A 15409-nucleotide genomic window follows, 5' to 3' on the forward strand; every position below is an offset into this window, starting at 1 on the left:
GGTCTCTTTCAACCCTTCCCTCTCTCAAACGGTCCCTCGGACCGAGTGAGCTTTCCTTCTTCTCAATCAACCGGGAACAAAACTTCCCCGCAAGGGCCACCACACAATCGGTGCCTCTTGCCTCGGTTACAATTGAGTGTTGATCACAAGAGCACAAGAGAAAGAAAGAATGCGATCCAAGCGCAAGAGCTCAAAAGAACACGGCAAATCTCTCTCGCTAGTCACTAGGGTTTTGTGTGGAATTGGAGAGGATTTGATCTCTTTGAATGTGTCTAGAATTGAATGCCTAGCTCTTGTAAGTGGTTGAGAAGTGGAAAACTTGGATGGCAATGAATGTGGGGTGGTTGGGGTATTTATAGCCCCAACCACCAAACTTGACCGTTGGCTGGAGGCTTCTGTTCGATGGCGCACCGGACAGTCCGGTGCACACCGGACAGTCCGGTGCCCCTGCCACGTCATCACTGCCGTTGGATTCTGACCGTTGGAGCTTCTGACTTGTGGGCCCTCCTGGGTGTCCGGTGCACACCGGACATGCACTGTTTGATGTCCGGTGCACCGGCATGGGCGTTCCTGACGTCTGCGCGCGCATTAAATGCAGCGCAGGGAGCCGTTGGCGCCGCAGGGAGCCGTTGCTCCGCTGGCACACCGGACAGTCCGGTGCACACCGGACAGTCCGGTGAATTATAGCGGAGCGGCTGCCGCGCGAACCCGAGGCTGGCGAGTTCAGGAGGCCGAGCTTCCTTGGAGCACCGGACATGTCCGGTGCACACCGGACAGTCCGGTGAATTATAGCGCGCCGGCCTCCACGAATTCCCGAGGGCGAAGGGTTGGAGTCTGAGTCCCCTGGTGCACCGGACAGGTACTGTTCACTGTCCGGTGGCACACCGGACAGTCCGGTGCGCCAGACCAGGGGTGCCCTCGGTTGCCCCTTTGCTCCTTTATTGAATCCAAACTTGGTCTTTTTATTGGCTGAGTGTGAACCTTTTTCACCTGTATAATCTATACACTTGGGCAAACTAGTTAGTCCAAAGATTTGTGTTGGGCAATTCAACCACCAAAATTATATAGGAACTAGGTGTAAGCCTAATTCCCTTTCAATCTCCCCCTTTTTGGTGATTGATGCCAACACAAACCAAAGCAAATATAGAAGTGCATAATTGAACTAGTTTGCATAATTTAAGTGTAAAGGTTGCTTGGAATTGAGCCAATATAACTACTTACAAGATATGCAAGGAATGTTTCTTTCTTATATAACATTTTGGACCACGTTTGCACCACATGTTTTGTTTTTGCAAATTCTTTTTGTAAATCCATTTCAAAGATCTTTTTGCAAATAGTCAAAGGTATATGAGTAAGAGTTTGCAAAGCATTTTCAAGATTTGAAATTGTTTCCCCCTATTTCAAATGCTTTTCCTTTGACTAAACAAAACTCCCCCTAAAAGAGATCCACCTCTTAGTGTTCAAGAGGGTTTTGATATACCATTTTTGAAATACTACTTTCTCCCCCTTTTGAACATAATAGGATACCAAATGATAAAGACTTTTGGAAAGCACTAAGGTTTTGAATTTGGTGGTGGTGGTGCGGTCCTTTTGCTTTGGGCTCATTTCTCCCCCTTTTTGGCATGAATCGCCAAAAACGGAATCATTAGAGCCCTTTAAGTGCAATCTTCCCCTTTGGTCATAAATAAGTGAGTTAAGATTATACCAAAGATGAAGTCCTTTTGCGTTTGAGCTTTTACTCTCTCCCCCAAGGATGAAGTCCTTTTCCTTGATGCTCATTTCTCCCCTGAAGAAGAGAGAGTTGCTCGGAGTGATGGCGAAGCATGAGTTACGGAGTGGAAGCCTTTGTCTTCGCCGAAGACTCCAATTCCCTTTCAATATACCTATGACTTGGTTTGAAATCGACTTGAAAACACATTAGTCATAGCATATAAAAGAGATATGATCAAAGGTATTTAAATAAGCTATGTGTGCAAGCTAGCAAAAGAAATTTCTAGAATCAAGAATATTGAGCTCATGCCTAAGTCTGGTAAAAGATTGTTCATCAAGTGGCTTGGTAAAGATATCGGCTAATTGATCTTTAGTATTAATGTAAGAAATCTCGATATCCCCCTTTTGTTGGTGATCCCTAAGAAAATGATACCGAATGGCTATGTGCTTAGTGCGGCTATGCTCGACGGGATTGTCGGCCATCTTAATTGCACTCTCATTATCACATAGCAAAGGGACTTTGGTTAATTTGTAACCGTAGTCCCGCAGGGTTTGCCTCATCCAAAGCAATTGCGCGCAACAATGTCCTGCGGCAATGTACTCGGCTTCGGCGGTGGAAAGAGCGACCGAATTTTGCTTCTTTGAAGCCCAAGACACCAAGGATCTTCCCAAGAACTGGCAAGTCCCTGATGTGCTCTTCCTATTAATTTTGCACCCCGCCCAATCGGCATCCGAATAACCAATTAAATCAAAAGTGGATCCCCGAGGGTACCAAAGCCCAAACTTAGGAGTATAAGCCAAATATCTCAAGATTCGTTTTACGGCCGTAAGGTGTGATTCCTTAGGGTCGGATTGGAATCTTGCACACATGCAAACGGAAAGCATAATGTCCGGTCGAGATGCACATAAATAAAGCAATGAACCAATCATCGACCGGTATACCTTTTGATCCACGGACTTACCTCCCGTGTCGAGGTCGAGATGCCCATTAGTTCCCATGGGTGTCTTGATGGGTTTGGCATCCTTCATCCCAAACTTAGCAAGAATGTCTTGAGTGTACTTCGTTTGGCTAATGAAGGTGCCCTCTTGGAGTTGCTTGACTTGGAATCCTAGAAAAAACTTCAACTCCCCCATCATCGACATCTCGAATTTCTGTGTCATGATCCTACTAAACTCTTCACATGTAGACTTGTTAGTAGACCCAAATATAATATCATCAACATAAATTTGGCATACAAACAAGTCATTTTCAAGAGTTTTAGTAAAGAGTGTAGGATCGGCCTTGCCGACTTTGAAGCCATTAGCAATAAGGAAATCTCTTAGGCATTCATACCATGCTCTTGGGGCTTGCTTGAGCCCATAAAGCGCCTTAGAGAGCCTATAGACATGGTTAGGGTACTCACTGTCTTCAAAGCCGGGAGGTTGCTCAACATAGACCTCTTCCTTGATTGGTCCATTGAGGAAGGCACTTTTCACATCCATTTGATAGAGCTTAAAGCCATGGTAAGTAGCATAGGCCAATAATATGCGAATTGACTCAAGCCTAGCTACGGGTGCATAGGTTTCACCAAAATCCAAACCTTCGACTTGTGAATACCCTTTGGCCACGAGTCGAGCTTTGTTCCTTGTCACCACACCATGCTCATCTTGCTTGTTGCGGAAGACCCATTTGGTTCCTACAACATTTTGGTTAGGACGTGGAACTAAATGCCATACCTCATTCCTTGTGAAATTGTTGAGCTCCTCTTGCATCGCCATCACCCAATCCGAATCTTGAAGTGCTTCCTCTACCCTGTGTGGCTCAATGGAGGAAACAAAAGAGTAATGTTCACAAAAATGTGCAACCCGAGATCGAGTAGTTACCCCCTTATGAATGTCGCCGAGGATGGTGTCGACGGGGTGATCTCGTTGGATTGCTTGGTGGACTCTTGGGTGTGGCGGTCTTGGTTCTTCCTCATCCTCCTTTTCTTGATCATTTGTATCTCCCCCTTGATCATTGCTATCATCTTGAGGTGGCTCGTCTTCTTGATTTTGCTCTTCATCATTTTGAGCCTCATCCTCATTTTGAGTTGGTGGAGATGCTTGCATGGAGGAGGATGGTTGATCTTGTGTATTTGGAGGCTCTTCGGATTCCCTAGGACACACATCCCCAATGGACATGTTCCTAAGCGCTATGCATGGAGCCTGTTCTTCACCTATCTCATCAAGATCAACTTGCTCTACTTGAGAGCCGTTAGTTTCGTCAAACACAACGTCACAAGAGACTTCAACTAGTCCAGTGGACTTGTTAAAGACCCTATATGCCCTTGTGTTTGAGTCATAACCAAGTAAAAAGCCTTCTACAGTCTTAGGAGCAAATTTAGATTTTCTACCTCTTTTAACAAGAATAAAGCATTTGCTACCAAAGACTCTAAAATATGAAATATTGGGCTTTTTACCGGTTAGGAGTTCATATGATGTCTTCTTGAGGATTCGGTGAAGATATAACCGGTTGATGGCGTAGCAGGCGGTGTTGACCGCTTCGGCCCAAAACCGGTCCGGTGTCTTGTACTCATCAAGCATGGTTCTTGCCATGTCCAATAGGGTTCGATTCTTCCTCTCCACTACACCGTTTTGTTGTGGCGTGTAGGGAGAAGAGAACTCATGCTTGATGCCCTCCTCCTCAAGGAAGCTTTCAATTTGAGAGTTCTTGAACTCCGTCCCATTGTCGCTTCTTATTTTCTTGATCCTTAAGCCGAACTCATTTTGAGCTCGTCTCAAGAATCCCTTTAAGGTCTCTTGGGTTTGAGATTTTTCTTGTAAAAAGAATACCCAAGTGAAGCGAGAATAATCATCCACAATAACTAGACAGTACTTACTCCCGCCGATGCTTATGTAAGCAATCGGGCCGAATAGATCCATGTGTAGGAGCTCCAGTGGCCTGTCAGTCGTCATTATGTTCTTGTGTGGATGATGAGTGCCAACTTGCTTCCCTGCTTGGCATGCGCTACAAATCCTGTCTTTCTCAAAATGAACATTGGTTAGTCCTAAAATGTGCTCTCCCTTTAGAAGCTTATGAAGATTCTTCATCCCAACATGGGCTAGTCGGCGGTGCCAGAGCCAACCCATGTTAGTCTTAGCAATTAAACATGTGTCGAGCTCAGCTCTATCAAAATCTACTAAGTATAGCTGACCCTCTAACACACCCTTAAATGCTATTGAATCATCACTTCTTCTAAAGACAGTGACACCTATATCAGTAAAAAGACAGTTGTAGCCCATTTGACATAATTGGGAAACAGAAAGCAAGTTGTAATCTAATGAATCTACAAGAAAAACATTGGAAATAGAATGGTCAGGAGATATAGCAATTTTACCCAAACCTTTGACCAAACCTTGATTTCCATCCCCGAATGTGATAGCTCGTTGGGGATCCTGGTTTTTCTCATATGAGGAGAACATCCTTTTCTCCCCGGTCATGTGGTTTGTGCACCCGCTGTCGAGTATCCAACTTGTGCCCCCGGATGCATAAACCTACAAAACAAGTTTAGTTCTTTGTTTTAGGTACCCAAACGGTTTTGGGTCCTTTAGCATTAGATACAAGAACTTTGGGTACCCAAACACAAGTCTTGGAGCCCTTGTGTTTGCCCCCAACAATTTTGGCAACTACCTTGCCAGATTTGCTAGTCAACACATAAGATGCATCAAAAGTTTTAAATGAAATGGCATGATCATTTGATGCATTAATAGTTTTCTTTCTAGGCAACTTGGCATGGGTTGGTTGCCTAGATCTAGATGTCTCACCCTTATACATAAAAGCATAATTAGGGCCAGAGTGAGACTTCCTAGAATGAATTTTCTTAATCTTATTCTCAGGATACCCGGCAGGGTACAAAATGTAACCCTCGTTATCCTGAGGCATGGGAGCCTTGCCCTTAACAAAGTTAGACAAGTTCTTAGGAGGGGCATTAATTTTGACATTGTCTCCCCTTTGAAAGCCAATGCCGTCCTTAATGCCCGGGCGTCTCCCATTATAGAGCATGCTTCTAGCCAATTTAAATTTTTCATTTTCTAAGTCATGCTCTCTAATTTTAGCATTAAGTTGTGCTATGTGATCATTTTGTTTTTTAATTAAGGCAAGGTGATCATGGATAGCATCAACATTAATATCTCTACATCTAGTGCAAATGGACACATGCTCAATAGTAGATGTAGAGGGTTTGCAAGACTTTAATTCAATAACCTTAGCATGCAACAAATCATTCTTAGTTTTAAGGTCAGAAATAGTAGTATTGCAAACATCAAAATCCTTAGCCTTAGCAATTAATTTCTCATTCTCATTTCTAAGGCTAGCGATGGAAGCATTCAATTCATCAATCCTAGCAAGCAAATCAACATCATCATTTCTAGGATCAATGCAAACATGAGAATCAACCTTAGCCAACAAATTAGCATTTTCATTTCTAAGGTTGTCTAAAATCTCATGGCAAGTGCTTAGCTCACTAGATAATTTTTCACATTTTTCTCTTTCTAGAGCATAAGCATTTTTAACCTTAACATGTTTCTTGTTTTCCTTGATTAGGAAGTCCTCTTGGGAGTCCAAGAGATCATCCTTTTCATGGATAGCACTAATTAGCTCATTTAATTTTTCTTTTTGTTCCATGTTAAGGTTGGCAAAAAGAATACGCAAGTTATCCTCCTCATTTTTATCATCCTCATCACTAGATGTTTCATATTTAGTGGAGGACTTTGATTTTACCTTCTTTTTGCCGTCCTTGGCCATGAGGCACTTGTGGCCGACGTTGGGGAAGAGGAGGCCTTTGGTGACGGCGATGTTGGCGGCGTCCTCGTCGTCGGAGGAGTCGCTTGAGCTTTCGTCGGAGTCCCACTCCCGACAAACATGGGCATCGCCGCCCTTCTTCTTGTAGTACTTCTTCTTCTCCTTCCTCTTGCCCTTCTTGTCGTTGTCCCTGTCACTATCACTTGATAATGGACATTTAGCAATAAAGTGACCGGGCTTACCACACTTGTAGCAAACCTTCTTGGAACGGGATTTGTAGTCCTTCCCCTTCCGTTGCTTGAGGATTTGCCGGAAGCTTTTGATGATTAGGGCCATCTCCTCGTTGTCGAGCTTGGAGGCGTCAATTGGTTGTCTACTTGGTGTAGACTCCTCCTTCTTCTCCTCCGTTGCCTTGAAGGCCACGGGTTGCGCCTCAGATGTGGAAGGCTCATCAAGCTCGTTGATCTTCTTGGAGCCCTTAATCATGCATTCAAAACTAACAAAATTCCCGATGACTTCCTCGGGGGTCATTTGTGTATATCTAGGATTGCCACGAATTAATTGTACTTGAGTAGGGTTAAGGAAAATAAGGGCTCTCAGAATAACCTTAACCACTTCGTGGTCATCCCATTTTGTGCTCCCAAGGTTGCGCACTTGGTTCACCAAGGTCTTGAGCCGGTTGTACATGTCTTGTGGCTCCTCCCCTTGGCGAAGACGGAAGCGACCGAGCTCCCCCTCGATCGTTTCCCGCTTGGTGATCTTGGTGAGTTCATCACCCTCATGCGCCGTCTTGAGTAGGTCCCAAATCTCCTTGGCGTTCTTCAACCCTTGTACTTTGTTATATTCCTCCTTACTTAAAGAGGCAAGGAGAATGGTTGTGGCTTGAGAGTTGAAGTGCTCGATTTGGGCCACTTCGTCCGTGTCGTAGTCCTCATCCCCTATTGATGGTACCTGTACACCATACTCAACAACATCCCATAATCTTTTGTGGAGAGAGGTTAGATGAAATCGCATCAAATTACTCCACATAGCATAATCTTCACCATTAAAAGTTGGTGGTTTGCCTAATGGGACGGAAAGTAAAGGTGTATGTTTAGGAACGCGAGGGTAGCGTAGGGGGATCTTACTATACTTCTTACGCTCTTGGCGTTTAGAAGTGACGGACGCCGCGTCGGAGCCGGAGGTGGAGGTCGATGAAGTGTCGGTCTCGTAGAAGACCACCTTCCTCATCCTTTTGTGCTTGTCCCCACTCCGATGCGGCTTGTGAGAAGATTTTTCCTTCTTCTCCTTATGGTGAGAAGAGGAAGATCTTTTCTCCTTCCGCTTGGAGGATTTCTTCTTCTTCTCTCTTCTCTTGGTGCGGGACTCTTCCGATGAAGTGCTCCCTTGGCTTGTAGTGGGCTTGTCGTCGCCGGTCTCCATCTCCTTCTTGGCGTGATCTCCCGACATCACTTCGAGCGGTTAGGCTCTAATGAAGCACCGGGCTTTGATACCAATTGATAGTCGCCTAGAGGGGGGGTGAATAGGGCGAAACCTAAATTTACAAAAATAATCACAACTACAAGCCGGTGTTAGCGTTAGTAATAATAAATGAGTCCGCAAGAGAGGGCGCAAAACAAATCGCAAGCAAATAAAGAGAGTGACACGTGGATTTGTTTTACCGAGGTTCGGTTCTTGCAAACCTACTCCCCGTTGAGGAGGCCACAAAGGCCGGGTCTCTTTCAACCCTTCCCTCTCTCAAACGGTCCCTCGGACCGAGTGAGCTTTCCTTCTTCTCAATCAACCGGGAACAAAACTTCCCCGCAAGGGCCACCACACAATCGGTGCCTCTTGCCTCGGTTACAATTGAGTGTTGATCACAAGAGCACAAGAGAAAGAAAGAATGCGATCCAAGCGCAAGAGCTCAAAAGAATACGGCAAATCTCTCTCGCTAGTCACTAGGGTTTTGTGTGGAATTGGAGAGGATTTGATCTCTTTGAATGTGTCTAGAATTGAATGCCTAGCTCTTGTAAGTGGTTGAGAAGTGGAAAACTTGGATGGCAATGAATGTGGGGTGGTTGGGGTATTTATAGCCCCAACCACCAAACTTGACCGTTGGCTGGAGGCTTCTGTTCGATGGCGCACCGGACAGTCCGGTGCACACCGGACAGTCCGGTGCCCCTGCCACGTCATCACTGCCGTTGGATTCTGACCGTTGGAGCTTCTGACTTGTGGGCCCTCCTGGGTGTCCGGTGCACACCGGACATGCACTGTTTGATGTCCGGTGCACCGGCATGGGCGTTCCTGACGTCTGCGCGCGCTGCGCGCGCATTAAATGCAGCGCAGGGAGCCGTTGGCGCCGCAGGGAGTCGTTGCTCCGCTGGCACACCGGACAGTCCGGTGCACACCGGACAGTCCGGTGAATTATAGCGGAGCGGCTGCCGCGCGAACCCGAGGCTGGCGAGTTCAGGAGGCCGAGCTTCCTTGGAGCACCGGACATGTCCGGTGCACACCGGACAGTCCGGTGAATTATAGCGCGCCGGCCTCCACGAATTCCCGAGGGCGAAGGGTTGGAGTCTGAGTCCCCTGGTGCACCGGACAGGTACTGTTCACTGTCCGGTGGCACACCGGACAGTCCGGTGCGCCAGACCAGGGGTGCCCTCGGTTGCCCCTTTGCTCCTTTATTGAATCCAAACTTGGTCTTTTTATTGGCTGAGTGTGAACCTTTTTCACCTGTATAATCTATACACTTGGGCAAACTAGTTAGTCCAAAGATTTGTGTTGGGCAATTCAACCACCAAAATTATATAGGAACTAGGTGTAAGCCTAATTCCCTTTCAGTACTCACCCTTGCTTATTTGTTATTTTTTAGAGAAGGATATCGTTGATCGGGTAAGAGTTAAGCCTATTCCCAACCTTGCCTGTGGTTGTTGGACCACTGATTTGCTTCGCTGCGTATATCGGGCTGCTTCAGCCCCACTCTGATGATATGTCCCGAGTTGTGGACCAACTCTTAAAGTTGATCGCCACATTTATAGGTTTGTCTCGTTTAAGCAGATTTGGAATCATCTTATGTATAAATGTGTTTACTAGCCTCCTGGGACTAGTAATTGTATCACATTTGAGTCCCAGAGGATTGGAGCGCTTCAGCTCCTCGAGCACTTGTCGGCACACATCTCCAATGGTCATGTTCCTTAGCATGGTGCACAGGCCTCCTCCTCATCTAGCTCGTCAACATCAACTTGCTCTACTTGAGAGCTATTTGTCTCATCAAACACAACGTCGCAAGAAACTTCAACTGATCTAGTGGACTTGTTGAGGACTCCATACGCCCTTATGTCTGAGTCATCACCTAGTAAAAAACCTTCTACTACTTTAGGAGCAAATTTAGAATTTCTACATCTCTTTACAAGAATAAAGCATTTGCTCGCAAAGGCTCGAAAATAAGAAACATTGGGATTTTTACCAGTGAGGAGTTCATATGATGTTTTTTAGGATATGGTGAAAATAGAGCCGGTTGATGACATAGCAAGATGTGTTGATCGCCTTCCCCCAAAACCAATCTGAAGTCTTGTATTCCTCAAGCATGGTCCTCGCCATATCCATCAGAGTTTTGTTCTTTCTCTCCACAACATTGTTTTTCTAAGGTGTGTAGGAAGAAGAGAACTCATGTTTGATGCCCTCCTCCTCAAGAAAGCGTTCAATTTGAGAGTTCTTGAACTCCGTCCCATTATCGCTTCTTACCTTCTTGATCCTTAATCCAAACTCATTTTGAGCTCGTCTCAAGAATTTCTTCAAAGTATCTTGGGTCTGAGATTTCTCTTGAAAAAGAACATCCAAATGAAGCGAAAATAATCATCCACAATAACAAGACTATACTTACTCTCACCGATGCTTATGAAAGCGATTGGGCCTAATATACATGTGGAGCAGCTCAAGAAGTCGATCAGTCATCATGATGTTCTTGTGTGGATGGTGAACTCCAACCTACTTCCCTGCTTGGCATGCACTATATGTCTTGTCTTTCTCAAAATGAACATTTGTTAGTCCTAAAGTGTGCTCCTCTTTTAGAAGTTTGTGAAGTTTCTTCATCTCATCATGAGCAAGTCGACGATGCTAGAGTCAACCCATATTAGTTTTAGCAATTAAGTAAGTGTCAAGTTTAGCATTTTCGTTTGTGAAATCATTAAATATAGTTTACAGTTTAACCCTACCTTAAAAGCAACCGAGTCATCATTTGATCTAAAAATGGTAACACCAACAATGGTAAATAGACAGTTATAGCCTATGTGACATGATTGTGAAACAGAAAGCAGATTGTAATCTAAAGAATCTACAAGGGATACATTGGAGATGGAATGGTTAGTAGATATTGCAATTTTATCTAGACCTCTTACCAGAACTTGATTTCCATCACAGAATGTGATTGCTTTTGGGGGATAATCATTTCTTTCATAGGAGAACATCTTCTTCTCCCTTGTCATATGGTTTGTCCATCCAATGTCGATTATCCAACTTGTTCCTCTGGATGCATAAACCTACAACACAGGTTTGAGCCTTTTTCTTTGGTACCCAAACAATCTTGGGTCCTTTTACATTAGAAACAAACACCTTAGGCACCCAGGCACAAGTTCTTGGACTCTTGTGCTTGGACCCAACATATTTGGCAACTACCTTGTCAGATTTGCTAGTAAGAACATAAGATGCATCAAAAGTTTTAAATGACAATCTTGGCTCAGTTGATGCATAAACATTCTTTTTAGGCATTTTAGAAGTTTTAACATGTGAAGTAGAATGCCTAGAACTAGATGCTTCATTTCCATAAATATAAGCATGATGATGAACATGAGCATTCTTTGCATGCTTAGCATGATAATTCTTAGGATAAACAATGTAAGCATTATCATCACTAATAATTGGAGCCTTGCCCTTAACAAATTGAGGAACTTTCTTTCCTTGGGCATTAATTTTAGTGTTGTCCTTGCCCCCAGGTTGGAAGCCAACACCATCCTTAATGTCAGGGCGTCTCATATTATAAAAGCATGCTACAAGCAAAAAAAAATTCATTTTTAGCGCATACTCAACAATCTTAACATCTAGTTTTGCTATGTAATCATTTTGGTTCTTAATTAAAGCAAGGTGATCATCAATAGCATCAACATATATACATCTATTGCAAATAGAAACATGCTCAATGGAAGATGTAGAGGCATGACAAACATTCAATTTCTCAATCTTAGCAACCAAGTCAACATTCTCAGATTTAAGACAGGAAATTGAATCATTGCAAATTTCTATTTGAGACCAAGTTCCTACTTAGGTAACTCTGTGGATAGCTGGGCTTTCCCCATGCGTAAGTGGGTCTCCGAGATGGTCTCTCTCGGACCACTTCCCGTTGTCTTTAGTGTTGAGGTTACGACCAAACTATTGTAGGCCTTGTTTCTCCGACACACGATGGTGGTCGTGCCATAAATGTGGTTGGTGTGGTATCACAAGACTAATATAAGCCCTCCAGGTATAACAATGGTGCGTGCAAGCATCAAGTGGTAAGAGGTATACAAGCCTCACTAAACACTAGGTCTAAACCTAGAAGAAGCACATAAGTAGTAGTCTAATTAGGGTAAACATTTCGCAAATCACATATTCCAATCACCATATGTATCACTAAGCTCTATGCAAGTGGAGAACACTAGAATAGAGCACCAACTACTTTGTTATGTTTCTAAACTCACACACACTTTAAATGGCAGTTTGGGATGGTATTTATAGACCCCAAGTCTAAAAATAGTCATTGTCAAAAGCTTCTGTAATCTGCTTATGTACCAGACATGCCGTTGATAGCACCCGATATCACATCGTACTTCTGACAATTCGACCACTAAAAATAACTGCTATGATATTTTTCTAGGACACTAGATATTTGCATCAGATAGGAACACCAAACATGTTTGGTGCTTCAATGTGGTCGCTATAATGTTATGTGTGAACCAAATATGACACCAGGAGCACCAGCCATGTCTCGTGTTGTGTTTAGCATGACCTATTTTCGTATTTCGCGCATAACGTTTGGTTCTAAACTCTGATTTTGATGATTTTGGATTTTTGGAAAAGCTAATAAAAATCTATACTTTTAATTTAGCCATGTCAATTTGAGCGAATCTAAAATCATAAGACACTTTTAATTTGGCCACCCCTTTGCCCCAAGTTTAATAACTTCACTTTCGTTTGTCTTTGACTTCTACTTTTGGGTGTCCTATACTCCACCTCGGAGGTTTTCAATGAGGCTTCTGATGTTTTATTTAAGGTATTGTTCATTTAAACCATCACTTATTCACTTTCTCTAGATCCAAATCCATCTATTTTAACTATATTTTATATATTAGCAAACAACATTAATCTAAACAGTCATGTTCTTACTTAAACAACATTAATCCAAATCCATCTTACGTCTGATGACTATTTTCGATCGCTAGAGAACCGTCCCCTAAAATAACAGTGGCCGCCGAAAATGATTGTAGCTGTTGTTATGACACCAAAACCCAAATATAGTGCCCGTAGGTCGATTTCACTTATGAAACAAGAATGCACAGGAGAATTACATATGCACACATAACGATCGCACGTAATCAACACATTTTGAAGAAGTCTGGACAACTCAACTCCCAGTCTGACGACGGATTCCTACATAGCAGTAATGTCCAAACTGCTGGCCGTCACAGTTCCATGGCACCCCCTCCCGCGGGTCCAGCAGCAAGCCAAGCCAAGCCGTCTCCCGAGGCCCGGTAGCTCTCGGTCACGTTGTCGCTCAGCACCGCACCATCCAGTGTGTCGATGGCTCGCTCATACCTCCCCGCCTCGTTGCTATACCTGTACGCCTGCGTCGTAGCCGCGGAGCCGTCGAGCACGTCGTGGCCTCTGACGAGCATCCACCCCGCGGCGGCTTGCTCGTCGACCACCCTCGTCTCGCCATCAAACAGCCCCTCGGCCTCGGCGTCGGTCTCGACGCTGAGGGAGTGTGTCAGGTTCGCCCTCATCACGTAGGTGTCGTTCTCGCCGTCCTCCGTCACCATCTCCAGCCACAGCGGGTACTTAGCCTCCGTCTCCACCTTGCCGACCGCCTTCCGCGTCTCCGACGACCGGACGACGACCTCCGTGTCCTGCTCCACCTGCAGCCGGACAGTCTTGTTCCTGCCCTGGCTGGTGAAGTCCACCAGGCTGGTCACCTCCAGCTCCGTCTCCACGTTCGTCGTGAAGTTGCCGAACGACGACTTCACCCACCCGCTGAACTGGGACTTCCTCTTGGCACGGATCTTGAACTTTCCGTCCAGTGGCCGCCGGGTGCTGTACCGGCGCTTGATGGACAGACGCGGCGTCCTGTACCGGCTGAGCGCGGCCGATACATTCGTCGAAGCGGGGTCCAGCCACAGGTGCAGGTTGGCGTCAACAAGCCACTCGGCGATGCCATCCACTACGCTTAGGACGATCTCGTGCGGCTTGCCGTCGACCAAGATTCCCAGAAACGGGGTGAGCTCGACGTCGTAGGTCGGGAGGTCGAAGGCGCCCAGCGCCGCCACGGGCTGCCAGAACAGCGGGTTGATGCCGCCCGTGTAGATCACGGGGAACGGGACGAACGAGCCGGCGAAATGGCGGTCCACGCTCACGACGACCTCGCGGTACGCCGCGTTGCCCCGTCCCGTGGTGAGGTTGTTCTCGCGGATGTAGAGGTCCGGCGGGTTGGAATACCAAAACTCGTCGTTTGAGTGCGGGGACACGAAGACTTCGAGGACTGCGCGGTAGGTGTTCGATGGAATTCTCACAAGCTTGGACCGCGGGTCCGACGAATTCTGGATGCGGAACCAAAAGCCATTGCTGCTGCCCATGCCCTCCGAGATTGGCAGGATCAGATCCGCCGGCTGGAAGTACGACGCCGGCAGTTTTAGTGTCGCCTGGCCGCCGGGTTCCGCAGAGCCGGCAGCTGAGGAGGACCCCGCGTCGCCGAGGTAAGCAGGGACGCCGTGGAACTCGAGGGACACGCTGACGTTGTATACGCCGGTGTACACGTCGTTGACGAGGTTCTCCAGCATGACAGAAAGCTCGCCGCCGCGCGGGGACCGGAGCAGCGCGGAGTAGCGGGTGACGTCCTTGTGGATGGTCCAGCGAACGCCGTCGGTGGTGGGCTCGGCCGTGGTGGTCCGGAGGAGCTCGGCGCCGTCGAGCCAGACGGCTGCGACGCGGTCGTACTGGTCACCGGCGATGGCGACGGAGAAGGAGAGAACGACGAGGGACCAGGGCGCAGGGCACTCGGCTGGCGGCGCGTACGCCGCCTTGGCGGGGGGAGTGCCGTAGGTGTTGGCGAAGGAGTAGGAGAGCACCGGCAAGACGCAGGTCGACGCCCCCGGCGGGGACCGCGGGACCGGATAGGTGGGGTCAAGATACTCTTGCGCCGGCGAATTACTGAGGCCCGTTCTGGTGCCCGAGCCCACACGCGGGGAGGCATAGTGGTCAGGAACCTCGGAGAGGGCCGGGACGAGGATTAGGAGATGGAGGAGGACGCGGAGACGCGGCGCGCGGCGCTGCATCTTGCGCTGTTGTGGCGACTGGCGATGGCGAGGCGAGATGCGTGCAAGCTAGTCCTGTACTCCTGTTTCCCTTGGGCTCGAACAGGGGAGGAGGGAGAACAGAGCAGGGGGGAATCACTGTTCACTAAATTCTCCATATCAGTTCTTCTCTGCTACTTCATGGGTGTTTAGTTTGAAAAGTCAATTCATTCAAGACGAGGTGATACATCATTAGTCTATTTCATAAATTTGGTAGAATAAATATATTCCTTATATTATTACTAATATTAGACTATGATGAATAAAATGATGATATAGATCAACTCATTCTATTACACAAACTAAACAAGAAAGTGAAGAGTAAGAAGATAATTCGCTATCTCATTTCTCAAAACCAAACACG

At 46.3% G+C, this 15409-nt stretch overlaps 1 protein-coding gene across 1 annotated transcript; it reads right to left on the reverse strand.

Annotated features, from left to right (window-relative positions):
- Positions 1–12974: 12974 nt before the first annotated feature.
- LOC100274582 (Peptide-N4-(N-acetyl-beta-glucosaminyl)asparagine amidase A protein) lies at positions 12975–15082 on the reverse strand. Its single transcript, NM_001148935.1, has one exon. The coding sequence runs from the start codon at positions 15025–15027 to the stop codon at positions 13162–13164; it is 1866 nt and encodes a 621-aa protein (NP_001142407.1). The 5' UTR covers positions 15028–15082; the 3' UTR covers positions 12975–13161.
- Positions 15083–15409: the final 327 nt, after the last annotated feature.

Source organism: Zea mays, chromosome 6 (genome assembly GCF_902167145.1).
Source record: "Zea mays cultivar B73 chromosome 6, Zm-B73-REFERENCE-NAM-5.0, whole genome shotgun sequence".
NCBI lineage: Eukaryota > Viridiplantae > Streptophyta > Magnoliopsida > Poales > Poaceae > Zea > Zea mays.